The sequence below is a fragment of the Ahaetulla prasina genome, chromosome 2 (genome assembly GCF_028640845.1).
Source record: "Ahaetulla prasina isolate Xishuangbanna chromosome 2, ASM2864084v1, whole genome shotgun sequence".
Lineage (NCBI taxonomy): Eukaryota > Metazoa > Chordata > Lepidosauria > Squamata > Colubridae > Ahaetulla > Ahaetulla prasina.
Window position 1 is genome coordinate 195906476 of NC_080540.1, and position 12743 is coordinate 195919218.

Below are 12743 nucleotides of genomic sequence, written 5' to 3' on the forward strand. Positions count from 1 at the left end.
GGCTGGTAGGCGGAGGTATCATCTCGTTTGTTCATGCTGTGCCAGTGTTCATCGGCGTTCTTCACATACTGATCTGTTCTAAAGTGGTTTCATACACAAATTGAGTTAGAAAATCAAGGAGTATATGACCCATGCACCGCCTGCCCCACCACATACATTGGACAAACCAACAGAAGAATAAGTGCCTCTTGAAGAACACAAGAACTCATTCAAAAAGAGGAACCAACTTCTTCCCTGGTCCAACACTTTAAAGTCACAGGACACGATATTGACTTTAAAAGACCAGAACTATCGCCAAAACTGAACACTTTAACAACAGAATAATCAGAGAAGCCATTGAGATAGAAAAACGCCCACACAGCATGAACAAACGAGATGATACCTCCCGCCTACCAGCCATTTGGAAACCTGCCCTTATTGACAAACGAGTCCCTAACACGAGGAATGACACCAGACCCACACTCACGAGGTCCACACAGGATGTCACCACCCCACATCCACCCAGAAAGCAGACCCAAACCCACACTGATCATGAAGCACGACCAAGGACCAGAAGCCAGACCGCAGCTGCAACATTAGCCATTTCAAACCCCTCCAATCCATACATGCAGCAGACTGACACCCACTATGAAGATGTAGCACGACCACAAAGCCAAACAACAGCAGTGCAGCTCACCAGCTCAAATCCCCTGCAGCACAGACTAGACTGAGCACAACCAAGCCCCCACCAACACAGGACACACCCCAGCCAATCAGAGCACAGAAAACCCCATCCAATCAGAGCACAGCCAAGCTCCCACCCAATCAGTTCAAACCCCACTAGCAGTTAAAAGGAAGAAACAGCTGCAATCACACATTGCTCCCAGAAGCACGGTTGAAGCCTGAAGATGACGAATGAGACTTCAAAACGCCGCCAAGACACTTCCAATTTTACACGGAGAAAACCCAACAACCAAAGACCTATATACAAACACCCGTGAAAACCTCAGAAAACAAATATATATATATATATATATATATATATATATATATATATATATATATATATATATATATATATATATATATATATATATATATATATATATATATATGTTTTCTGAGGTTTTATATATATATATATATATATATATATATATATATATATATATATATATATATATATATATATATATATATATATATTTGTTTATTTGGCATTATATATTTGGCATTATAAAGTATATCCTGTTTAAGGTGCTGAATAAGGAAATCATGCTAATATTTGCAGCTCAAAACAAGTCTTTTTGATACCTTAAAAGCAAATGATAATATACAATATTTAATATAATATATATAAAAGCTTAACTAATGAATCCAAGAATATATTAGCATTCAGGATGCTACATGTCTCTTGGATGTTTAATGTAGCTGCAGAACTAGTTTTTGGCTAAGTTCTAAACTCCTATAAGACTGTACATTTAAGCAAAGCCACATCTTTGCTGTAATTCATGACATATTTATGAGCCCTTTTAGCACTTTATCAATAAGAATTTCCATTGCTAGGACTGCAGTTGCTGGTTGCCATTTTGGCAATGTCCCACAGAGGTAGAAAAGGTGTGAGGATTGAATTATGGGACTCCATGTGTCATTTTGCTGATTTAATCCCACCATTCCCAAACATTACTGAATTACTTATAACATATAATTAAGTATAGAATATGGACATCATTTTCAGATCCATTTGTTCTTTTCTGCTTCTCTTGCAGCTGTTTCCTATGGGTTTTATTCAAATGAACGGTAAGATAAAATCCTCAAGTTCCTATATCTCAGTAGTTATATAGATACATTCAGGAATTGCAGAGTGATATCCAAAGTGATACATTCAGGCTTCAGTTTACAAAACAGGACATAACTGAGGATGTGAAGGCATTTTAGAAAGGGGAAAAGTTATCTTTTATTTTATTTTATTTATTTATTTATTTTGTCACAACAGTATATATAAGCATAAGCATAATCTTGCCTTTTCCCATTATCAATTGTGAGAAAAAAACCGAATGCATTTATTTATCTTGTCTTTTTGGGTAACCAGTGAGACTTCCAGTATGCATGATGTCATAATTATTTGCAATTGTTTTGCAGTAGCTGGCCTGCAGACTATCTTGATTCTATGAAAATAAATTACAAATGAGGAAAGCAATAACATATACTACTACCAGTAAACATATGCTCTACCCCTAGTATATAAAGTGATGACATTTATATGGGCTAAGAAGGCTGATGATGACTTCACAATCTTTTCTTCCGCAACACAATACTCATAGATGTCAATTAGGTTTCATTTTGTATATCAGCTATTGCAGCAGAAGCAGAACTGGAGAGAACTGCGAATTCTCTTTCTTCTTCATTGTCAACTTACCCATATTTATCTCTCTTTTATCTAGTTTATGCATGTGGGGCAGGGAGATTGCACAGAAGAGTCAGGGACAAAGAAATACTATCAATTTTAATATTAGTCTTTATTTGGGATATAACAGCCGTATAATCTGTATAAGGAAGAATTCACAGGGAGTGTCAGAATGTTGACAGTACTTGTTTGACATAAATTTAGATTTAACTTTAATTGCATAGGTGATTACAGTTAAATTGCTGCACATAAGAAAACTAGAAAAAAATTTTCAGGTTCAGACAGTGACCAATCTAGTTTAGAATTTTGTTCTAGCCAGTTTAGTGGGTGGAATTGCACTTGAGTGGTGAACAACAGTTACATATGTTCTTTCCTTTTTTTTCTTCTCTACACAGGACAGTTGATAGCAAAGAAAACAGTTAAATGTTTTGAGTGAAAAATTAAACATTAACTAAATACTCTGGGAAGCGGCACCCAGAGGCCCCCTAAATTCAGTCCTACCACACATTTTCTACAACTGATGGTTATTTTTCCCACTGGGAAATGATGCTGGTTGGGAGAAGAAAGGACAACAAGGAACCCATCAGTAGCTGTTCTGAAGCTGCCCTATATTAAAATTTAGAAAACTGCACCACCACCTAGCTTTTTTGCTTGAGTGTAATAAACACTCAATAATAATTCATAATAAAATAAAAGTAATAAAAGGGATGTGGTGGCTCAGTGGCTAAGATGCTGAGTTTGTCGATCGAAAGATTGGCAGTTCAGCGGTTCGGATACCTAGTGCCGTGTGACAGGATGAGCTCCTGTTACTTTTCCCAGTTCAAAAGCACATAAAAAATGCAAGTAGAAAAATAGAGGTGGGAAGGTAACAGTGTTCCTTGCGCTTTTAGCATTTAGTCATGCCGGCCACATGACCACGGAGACATCTTCGGACAGTGCTGGGTCTTCAGCTTTGAAACGGAGATGAGCACCGCCCCCTAAAGTCAGGAACGACTAGCATATATGAGCGAGGGGAACCTTTACCTATATCTTTAATAAACAAGTATAGTGAGATCACTATACTTTGCTGTTGACTCCAGCAAAGTGGGTGTCCAAAGGGGTGTCCTTCATGCACTGGTGTGATCCCACATTGTACACTCTATTTGATATACAATCTGGAACTACAAGCTTGACTAGACCTCAGATAAGTTTTTCTGATACAACTGCATACCTCTGTGCTGTTATGTCAACAGAGAGACATCCTTAGCAACTAGCCATCACTTGCCCTAATTTATTGCCTGTGTTGCTAATGGCTGAAGGAGGAAGATCTTTCTGTCTCTTTCATAGTGTCTATCACTGGCTGGGAGAAAGTTTCTTCCTCCTTCCATGGTAGCTATTCTCAAGCTCCTCTCTGTTAACACCATTATGAACTTGAGGGTGGTGTTTGGCTGACAAGGAATGTTTCTCCTTGAACAAGTCTCAGCCTGAACTGAAGGCCTACCACCCCAATGCATCAGTGCCTCTCAATGAAGCTTTTGCCTAGAAGCAAGTTTTATACATGGTAAAATACTATTGGAGATTAAATGTAATCACCTAAATGTATTATCTAGGTTTTTGTATCAGATGAACTTGCAATAATAATATATAACCTCCTTGTCAATTCTCTCTCAGTGCTCCCAGAGCAGATTAGTAGTAATGGAAGTTAAGATCTGGAGGAATGCAGCTCTGGTATTTGCACTTGATATAATTAAATGTAATTCATACTTGGAAGTTGCTCAATGGAATTGGGAAGGTTTGTCAGGCTGTAAAATTTTAGAGAATTGACTTTTCACCTCATCACCTTGTAATGTTTTAATTTTTTTCATTTTCTAGGTTGCAAGAGCTTGCAAAACCAAAGCCAACCAAAGAAGTATGGAACTTTCATCCGTGAGTTGGATTTCAAGATATAGATAGATAAAGATAGTCCTCAACTTATAACCATTTGTTTAGCAACTATTTAAAGTTACAATGGCACTGAAAAAAGTGACCTAAGTGATCCTCACATTTACGACTATTGCAGCATTCCCCGGGTCACATGATCAAAATTGGCTGCTTGGCAAACAGCATGTGTGATCACCATTTGCAACTTTCCCAGATGACTTCTGAGAAGAAAATTGTCAGAAATGTCATTGGGGAAAGATGGATTCATTTAATGACTGCACGATTTGCTTAGCCACTGCAGTGATTAACTTAACAGTCATGGCAAAAAAAGACTGTAAAATAAGGCATTTAACTACCTTGCTTAGCAATGGAAATTCTGGTCCCAATTCTGGTCCTAAATCATGGACTACCTGTGGTCTTTAAAGTGTGTTTTAGGTGTGGTGGTCAGAACATTTGACACATACCAGCATATGTTGTACAGTAGTGGCCAAAATTGTAGAAACTTTTGGGAAAAGTGTATTTTTGAGGTTTGATGGCTAATAATACCCCCTTTTTTTTGGAGTTTGAAGATAATCATATTCCACGGCTGGAATGGCCTGGGAATAGCCCAGACCTTAATCCAATTGAAAATCTATGGAGCCGACTAAAGAAACTTGTTAGTCAGACTAACAAGCAATAAAACCCAGTTAATAGAAGTAATCATTCAATCTTGGTTTCACATTAGAACAGCTACAGAACTTAAAGACTTGGTTCACTCCATAGGAAGACGTTGTAAGGCCATCATTCATGCTAAAGGCTACCCAAATAAGTATTAATTGACATGGTGATAATTTTTGTATATCATTTCATTTTTCTTCTTTATAACTTCTATTCTAATAGCAAATCCTTCATAAAAGTTACTGCATTACATTCTTGATTAAATTATCTTTCCATTGATACATAATTTTATGGCACTACTACAAAAAAAAGTTGTGTTATTAGCTAGTTTTAGAAAATACACTTTTCCCAAAAGGTTTCCACAATTTTGGCCACTACTGTAACTACATAGATGAAGTGGTTGTCATAGGGTCTTGCCTATTCACTGGGTAGATGAGACCTTGACAGAATGGCCCATTTATTTTCAGTCAAATCAATAAGGCGGCGGCTTGTTTGTCAGTTCTTAACTTCCCAGGTTACTCCTTACCACCCCAATTTACTTCTTTCTTTTTTGAAAGGACACTTGCAAAGAAAGCATTATCATTCACTATTACCATTTTCTAAAAATGACTTTAGACTTTATATTAGTGTTTTTCAAAATTGACAAGTTTAAGGTGTGTGGACTTCCACTCCCAGTATTCCCTAGCTAGCCAGCCAATATGCTGGCTGGGAATTCTGAGAGTTCGGAAGTTGACACATCTTAAAGTTGCCAAGTTTGAATATGGAGTTCAGATGATACTAGAGATTGGGGCTTGATTCTGCAGCATGCTTGCACTCTGTTTTATTTTAATTAAAAGAATCTAAACATACATCCAAAGAATATACCAGAGCACCTGAGTGACTGTAGTTACCAACTTGCTTCACACTTCTTTAGCAGGTACAGTACTATATAGAACAATTCAAATACTTTATTCAGTTGACTTATTTCCTCCCTGCTAAATTAACTTTTTAGCTACAAAAGGCTATTTGCACTAATAATACTGAGCACCAGTAGAGAACAGGTTAGTAGCTATTTCTCCTGGCAAGCTACCGTCTTAGTGCAGAGTGTAAGACACACCAATCTTTCTGCTCAAACACCTGTTTCAAGACTCTTACCACCTTGCAATGGCTTCTTTTAGTATAAAAAAGAAAATTATGGTTTCACTCTATAAAAATTTAGCTTAGTGAAATGCCACCCTTTTTAGTACATCTTCAAGATCAATTCAGGTAGATTATTCCTGTGTAAATATACTGTACCAAGAACTATTTAATTTATTAGTATGTGGAGATGAATCATGCAATGCTACTGGCAACTGTTGTTCTTCCTGTACTGTAGTCCCTTTCATTTTGTATGATGGCAGCCACAGTTACAGGTCTGCTCTTGTGAAGTCCAGGCAGAATTTAACAACTCCCAATTTATGGGTCTCTGTTGCTGCAGTAGCATTTATTGCAGTCGTTTTTCAAACTTGGCAACTTTAAGATGTGTGGATTTTAACCTCCCGAACTCCCCAGCCAGCCTAATTTTGTGGGGAATTTTGCTTTGAGGCTAGATTTCTGTTTCTGCCTTAAAATGGTATATTTGTCTGTCTTCAATTTGCTTATACTTGGGGGCAGCAGTTACATGAGATAATATGTATGAGTGAGTTTACATTAATTGTAATGTAAGGGCCGTGGTGGCTCAGGCTGTAAGATAGCCTGTTATTGAAACACAGCAGCCTGCAATTACTGCAGGTTCAAGTCCCACCAGGCCCAAGGTTGACTCAGCCTTCCATCCTTTATAAGGTAGGTAAAATGAGGACCCAGATTGTTGGGGGGGCAATAAGTTGACTTTGTAAATATACAAATAGAATGAGACTATTGCCTTACACACTGTAAGCCGCCCTGAGTCTTCGGAGAAGGGCGGGATATAAATGTAAATAAAAAAAATAAATTGTGAGCTGTGTTAGCAAATTTGCAGGTCAAAACAATCCAATCTCATAATTGTACATGTTGGCATATTCTCTGTCCAAATAGTTTCGATTTACTGATAGTTTGAACAGTAATACCCTGTTTTCCCCAAAATAAGACACCCCCGATAATAAGCCCAATCAGTCTTTTGAGCGCATGGCAATAAGGCCAAGCGCTTATTTCAGGGTTAAAAAAAATATAAGACAGGGTCTTATTTTCAGAGAAACACGGTAGTTACAATTACTACTCTGTTTAGATAGTTTAAACACTATCTAAACATCAATATTTTAATATTGTGGGGTCAAGCATAGATCTTATGCGGTATAACAAATATTTTTTTCTTTGGTTCAATCATGTCTGATTTATTTTTATCTTGCCTTTATTATTTTTATAAATAACTCAAGGCACCGAACATAACTAATACTCTTATTTTCTCCATAGCAACATTCCTATGAGATGATTTGGAATGAGAGCGTGAGTGCCCCAAAGTCACTCAGCTGGCTTTCAGACCTTAGGTGGAACTAGAATTCACCATCTCCCAGTTTGTAATCTGGTGCCTTCACAATTTAATTGTTATTTCAATTGTTAATTGAAGGATGCCTTTTCTTGGCAAAGTTTTTCAAAAGTGGCTTGCCCATTGTGTCCTTCCTAAGGCTGAAAGAAAATTACTGGCCCAAGGTTCCCCCAGATGGTTTTGTGCCTAAGGCAAGATTAGAATTTACTTTGTCTAGCCCAGGGGTCTTCAACCTTGGCAACTTTAAGATTTGTGGACTTCAACTCCAGAATCCCTCAGCCAGCTGGGAGTTGAAGTCCACAAGTCTTAAGGTTGTCAAGGTTGGAGACCCCTGGGCTAGCCTAATGCCTTAACTGCTACACCAAACTGGCTCTCATATAATAAATATTATTTATTTATATCAGGGTATATGGTTGTATACTCATTTTGACTGGCATTTTGCATTTTGTATTCATAACAGCAAGTTAATCTGGGGAAATCAAGAAACAATATGGCCCCTCCCTTCAAGGAGTTTGTTGAGACAGCCCAGCTCAAGAATCCTGACTCTAGCAAGGCCAAAGGAAACAGTTGATAAACAGATGAGGTTTGCTTTCATGTCTGTCCTTTTTTTTGTTTTTGTCTCTGTCTTAATCTTCTTCATTCCATGCCACTTAGGTCAAAATGTTTTAATCAAATTTATTAAAAACTAACTAGTGATAGTATAAAGCAAATTTCTTTTGAAATCAATAACATATTATCTTTGATTTAGTATGGACGAAGGAAAGGTTTTTTCCAAGGAAAGCTCCTCAAATGCAACTTTTGAAATGGAATGATTAAATATTTGTCACAAAAGTCAAATATTTAAAAAATTATGATTTTGCTTTCTATGTCCCACGTAGCGGAGCTAAAGTCAGCTGCTACTTTCCTTACCTAATCCCCTTTGGTTCTACAGCCTCCTGCTCATTGGACAATCAGTGGATCAAATACCATTATGTGTTAATTTCATTTTTTTTCTCCATAATGGATTTCTTTGATGTATAGAAAGCAGGAAAGAAAAAGAATGGGGAGAAACAATGGAAAAAACACAGTACTATTAACAAATAGAAGATAGTATTACCTAGGTACTCCTAAGATTCTATGAAAGATGAAGAACTTATGCAGAACCATTCCAAGATCTAAACATGACGTCTAATATCCAGGAAGGGAAGCCAGCAGGAAAGGACTGGATATACTGGGAAATCCTACATTTACTGCCAGGTAGCAAAGATTATTTGAAATAACTAGATACCAAGAATATATTCGGGATGAAATGCTCCCTGTTCGGAACAGATCGGCTGATCTGGTAGCAATGGTGGCGAATGGTTTGGAGAACCAGTAGCAAAAATCCCTGCCCCCTCCCCTGCCCATTGCCAGCTGAGCCACCTGATCATTAGAGCCAAATAGGTTGTAAAAAATGCTTTTAAAAAGTAAAAAAAAAAAGGCTCTGATGATCCCAGCTGTGTCACACAATCATCAGAGCCTTTTTTTTTACTTTTAAAAGGTGTAGGAAAAAAATGGGGATGGGGGGGTTCATTTTTGAGAGAGAAAGAGAGAAAGGGAGGGAGGGAAGGAAGGAAGGAAAAAGGAGAGGAAGGAAGGACTACAAACCTGGCACTAGACACAGGATAATCCAGAGCTGGAAGGGACCTGGAGGTCATCTAGTCCAACCCTGCTCCAGCAGGATATTGTTAGTGAGTTTCTGTCTTTTGATACCCCAGTCACATGGTTGCATAGCCACGCTCACACAGTCATATGACCCCCACCAAGCCACGCCTACAGAACCGGTAGGAAAGAAATTTAGATTTTACCATTTTACTATATCAATTTGTAGTTTTGGAAAAAATATCCCATATACAAAAGGAACATTTTTCTACTTATAGAAGAAAACATTTGTTCAGGGTTGAGCTCTGGAATCTTTGGCGCTCTCTGAGTTTGGTTGTTTTCTTGCAGATGTTTCATTACTTAACTAGGTAACGTCTTCAGTGTTAGTAGCACCGAAGATGTTACCTAGCAGGATATGAAATATCTGCCAGAAAGCAATCAAGCTCAGAGAGCACCAAGGATTCTACTTTTCTACTACCTAGAGAAAAGATCCTTGACTAAAAGGTTTTTGTAGAAGAATAAAAGTGTTAAATAAAAAAGTGATTATTTTTTGTTAGGAACTCAGAATGATGAGTTAATTATTCTTTCAGCACTTCAATATACTAAACTGGATACAGGAGGTGATGTTTCTTAACTAACAGATGTGCATCATCCATTTAGGAAATGGCAATTAGCATGCTGCTTTTTTTCCCCAGCCCAGTACTGCATTTTGAGCATGATATTTACGTTGAAGACAGGACAGGCTGAGGGAAAGTCAGGTTATTTGGAAGAGGACTTTGGGAAGCAGCAACTTCACCAACTGGCAAATAGATTGCCCAGATATGGACCTGATCCAACTTATTGAGGGCCTGATACACAGTGTGGAGGGTGGAGTTACTATTGAAGAGCTCAATGGCAAATCTGAAATTTGGTAGGCAGATTTCTGGAAGATCTCCCTTCCTCCCCTCTCTTGCCCAGGTTTCAATAAATAGGCCGGTTTACTGCTGAAGTCCCCACTGATTTCAGTGAATGAATTACTTAAGCTTGAAATAACCACGCTCACACTAAAATCATTGGGACCAAACCATCATTTGCTGTGCATTATTTTGTCTGGGTATTGGAGATGTTGCTTTCCTTATTGTTGCTTCCATTCAATAAATACTGTGTTTGTCTCTAAGCAGATGCTCCAGACATTGCTTCTGTGCTCAAACCAGCACCTAATTTTTCAGGATACAGAAGCACTACTAATTTAAAGTTGAAGTTATCTGAAGTTGAAGTTCTAACATTCCTTGGGGGGTGGGGGGAACCTAAGACCCATCGTCATTCACCAGTGTAGATATTGTTTAAAAATTATAAATATCATGTAGAATCTAATATCTCCTACATCAGAGGTCTCCAACCTTGGTCACTTTAAGACTTGTAGACTTCAACTCCCAGACTCTGGAAGTTGAAGTCCAAAAGTCTTAAAGTGACCAAGGTTGGAGACCCCTCTCCTACATTGTAGTTTCAATTGCCAAATGCAAAAGTTGAAAAAAATAATAGTTTTGATTAATAATAATGAATTTGCTTAATATGAAATACAGTTTTGGTGCCAAAAAGGATAAAAGAAAAGATTGAAGAGTAGCTTCAGACTGTAATAGTAAAGTTTATTGTTCACAAAAAGGGTGTAGCATTTATCTTGACTGCCAGTGCCAGTAAGATTGACTCATCGAATAAGCATCTGTTTATTCTGGAATGGTTGGATGTTTTAATTTGAATCCCAAGTCTGACATTGAATGCTTTTGAGTATCAGTACATGTAGCAACAATGGAACAATTCTTAAAATGATTTAAGCACAGCTTGTGAAAAAAATATACATTTATTTACTTACTTAGTCCTGGTCTTCTTTCTAAATCGCCTATTTACACTAGGGGGCAGAAATAGGAAATGCAAGTGTATATATGTAGAGGCATGGAAAAGTGCTTACCACAATTCTGAAGAATAGCATAAAAATGCACCAAACATTAATAAGCCAAAATTCAAGCTTTGGAATGATTAAATAAAAAACAGACAAAACATTAAAAGCAGCACACCTGCAAAAGATGACAAAGCTGCGTCTGAGAGAGGGGTCAAACGTGTCATCAGTCTCGAGTCCCTTCATGACCACAAGACATCTAACTTCAGCCCACTTGGTATTCCAGTGATTCTTATCTGCCGCCAATTTGCTTGGACCGTTAGTAGTTCAGATTCTTGTAGGGAGCTTAAGTTTGCAATAAATCTTTATAACCATTTGAACTGGCTGTATCTTCTGATTTCCCTGGTGCTTGACGTTAATCTGAACTACTAACAGCCAAATCAATTTGGCACTAGATAAGAGTCAAAGAAATTCAAGGTGGGCTAGACTTAGATCTCTTTTTTTTAATTATATTTTTTAATATGCATCCATACTGTATGTGGACAGTGTTGTTTCTGGGCATCATTCATATTAATCCAAATTACAATAACAATATTAGTAATCTTTATCATATTTATCAAACTTAGGTGATCCTCATAATATTATTTAAACATCAGGGGGGAAAAATGCCTAACATCTTTAAACTTCTAATCTTTCTATCTATTATTTTTGTTTATTCTATTAAAATATATGTTTTAATATTTCCCCAATCTAATTTTATTTCTGCCTCTATCAGCTTACAAGCTCCCTTAATGTTTAAAAGGCAATTCTTTCTATCCATCATCTTGTCTCCTCCTTAGTGTTTCAATTTTTATCCATTTTTTTTTTGTTCGCCTCCCACACTCCTCATCTTTATCTCTATCTTTCTTGTTCAGTCTAAGCATTTCTCCCAATACAAACTTATGCTGGCAATTCTCCCAAATTCCTGCCCATGTCTCAATCTCCTTATCAAAGATGTCTTCCTGTCTATCCAATTATTGATTTATCTGTTTTATTTTCTTCGATCTTTCTTCCTTTATCGACTGGTTTCCCAGTCCTATTTTTTGCTCCAGTCCTTGATTTTTTTGTTGATACCACTACTTCATCTGTTCTTTTGCTCCTTTTGCTTGACATTTGTCTGGTCTTCCTCCTCATCAAGCTTTGCTTCATTCGCTGGTTTTTCTGATCCCTGTTTTCCCCTGTACATAGTCAATTTGCTGTTTAAATAGTCCATTTCATCCAATCTTTCTATTATTTCCACAAATTTCTGGGCAGTTTGGTTTTTGTTCATTGCTCTTTGCAGAATATTTTCCATTTTCTCGTCTATAACATCCATTGATATTTTTATACCTTGGAACAACAAAGTCATCTCATTAAAAAGTCCTCTCATTTCCACAGCTGTTCCTTCAACTCCAGTCATGATAGCAATATAAGTACATTAAACAGTAAAAGTCTCAATCTATTTTCAAGGAGAGTTCAAAATTATAAGTTTCCAATCATTAGTAGATGGCACATTCCTCAGTTTTCCATGGTGCCTTTTTTCCAGTAGATGTTAATTCCAGTCAAACGCCATTTATTTCCAAGCAAAGTCGTTTATTTAGGCGGGCCACTTCCAACATTTACTCCATATTTTAATAATCCAAGCTATTTTCTGAATTCTTTGAATCTTCTCTATAATTTGGGTCTTTGATTCTAGTTTCCCAGAGTTTCTTTTATAAAATGTCTCTCTTAGACTTACATCTCTGATGAGCATGAAGGCACTCATGACTGATGACACATTTGACTCCTCCCTCAGGCTCAGCCTGGTCATC

General features: G+C 37.3%; 1 protein-coding gene across 3 annotated transcripts in view; it reads left to right on the forward strand.

The window, feature by feature from the left end:
• Nucleotides 1–12743, forward strand: part of SPMAP2L (sperm microtubule associated protein 2 like) — a 76048-nt gene that overhangs the window by 3961 nt on the left and 59344 nt on the right. For 2 of the 3 annotated variants that reach the window (XM_058174245.1, XM_058174246.1), the window contains exons 1-3: nt 1795–3926; nt 4238–4291; nt 7882–8004. In XM_058174245.1, the coding sequence (XP_058030228.1) occupies nt 3874–3926; nt 4238–4291; nt 7882–8004 (230 nt within the window). In that variant the 5' untranslated portion in view covers nt 1795–3873. The other variant, XM_058174247.1, reaches the window with a different exon arrangement.